At 25.3% G+C, this 1291-nt stretch overlaps 1 protein-coding gene across 1 annotated transcript; it reads right to left on the bottom strand.

Moving 5' to 3' along the window:
• Positions 1–483: 483 nt before the first annotated feature.
• On the bottom strand, positions 484–1086 carry AAJ76_400000206 (rna polymerase ii ctd phosphatase; the record flags this gene model as incomplete). Its single annotated transcript, XM_024475455.1, has 1 exon — positions 484–1086. One exon carries the CDS (start codon positions 1084–1086, stop codon positions 484–486), a length of 603 nt encoding a protein of 200 aa, XP_024329340.1.
• Between the last annotated feature and the right edge of the window lie 205 nt (positions 1087–1291).

The raw sequence follows: 1291 nt of genomic DNA, 5'->3' as shown, positions 1-1291 counted from the left end.
ATTTGTCATAAATTTGGCTTTGATAAATGCATTTAGTGTTAAAACAACCACCATTCTTTTACATAGTGTTTTTAAACTCTAGAAGTCTAAGAAAGTGAACAAGTCAGCTAAGTAAGACATAACGATTGTTTAGTTTTCGAGCACAATTACAAAATATCATTTGTTATAAGAATGTAATTTGTTTGTATTATGAAAAAAATATTACAACTATTTTCAAAATTTAAACTTGTACAAAGCTGTTATTTATTCTTGTTAATGCAAAAATTTAAAGAGTAAAAGGCACAACTTAGATGCCTGTTATATTTCTATAAATACATATATTTATATATTTTTGTTAAATTTGACATAAATTTTAAAAATATCTGCTAATTGGCATTTATAATACATCTGTTAAAAAACTTTTTTCATTTATCTAATAATTCTGATTTGTCTAGTGTATTAGAAATATCTTAATTTGACTTCATGTTCAATATGGTGTATTTTTCATTCACTGTTTATATCACCGATATTCCAAAAGAAATAAGGTTTAACTAATATTAAATTATCACTGTAATCCCATATATCATCCCGATCATCTAATATAACTACATTACTATGAATACTAAATAATCTATTCAGATCTTTTTTAAATCCGATGCCATTTTCATCACGGGTTAATATTCTATTTCCTATATACTTTCTCGTGGGATCAATAAGCTTTACAATTTTATTAGCATAAACTTTATTGCCCATAGTGTAGACATGTATTTCATACTTCTTGTACAAACATTCTAGCATGTAGTTTAAATAAGGACGGAACTTAACACAATATGAAATATCATTAATTATAAAGTTAGAATAGCCTTCCATATATTCTTTAGTTATAGTGGTGTGTAAAATTGTCTGATCTAGATCTAATACTAAAACCAGTTTTTTATTTTTATGAAGTCTTTCTAGCTTCTTTTTGTCCCTAAGAAGAGCCTCGTCTTCAGATAATTTTATGTCCGAATTATTGTGTAAAACTGAAAACAGTTTTTTATCATCATGTACCTCTTCTCCACAGTCACAGCATAAAGAACCAATTCTTAGAGAATGTAAACATGACATTTAAGGGCACATTTTATTAAAAAGAATAATTACAAACAATATAAGTTAAGATATTAAAATTTGTAAAATATTAATTTGTAGAACTGTAATAGTTGGAATGTTAAAATTTAATCAACATCTTGTGTAATGCATTATTAGATAGTTGTTTAAAAGTGTTTAATTTAGAACTGATTAATGTAAATTTTTCCGTTTAAATCGTTGTTGT

The sequence above is a fragment of the Vairimorpha ceranae genome (genome assembly GCF_000988165.1).
Source record: "Vairimorpha ceranae strain PA08 1199 chromosome Unknown NODE_400, whole genome shotgun sequence".
NCBI lineage: Eukaryota > Fungi > Microsporidia > Nosematidae > Vairimorpha > Vairimorpha ceranae.
The sequence above is the reverse complement of the archived record's forward strand: the minus strand, read 5'-3'. Positions and strand labels throughout refer to the sequence as shown.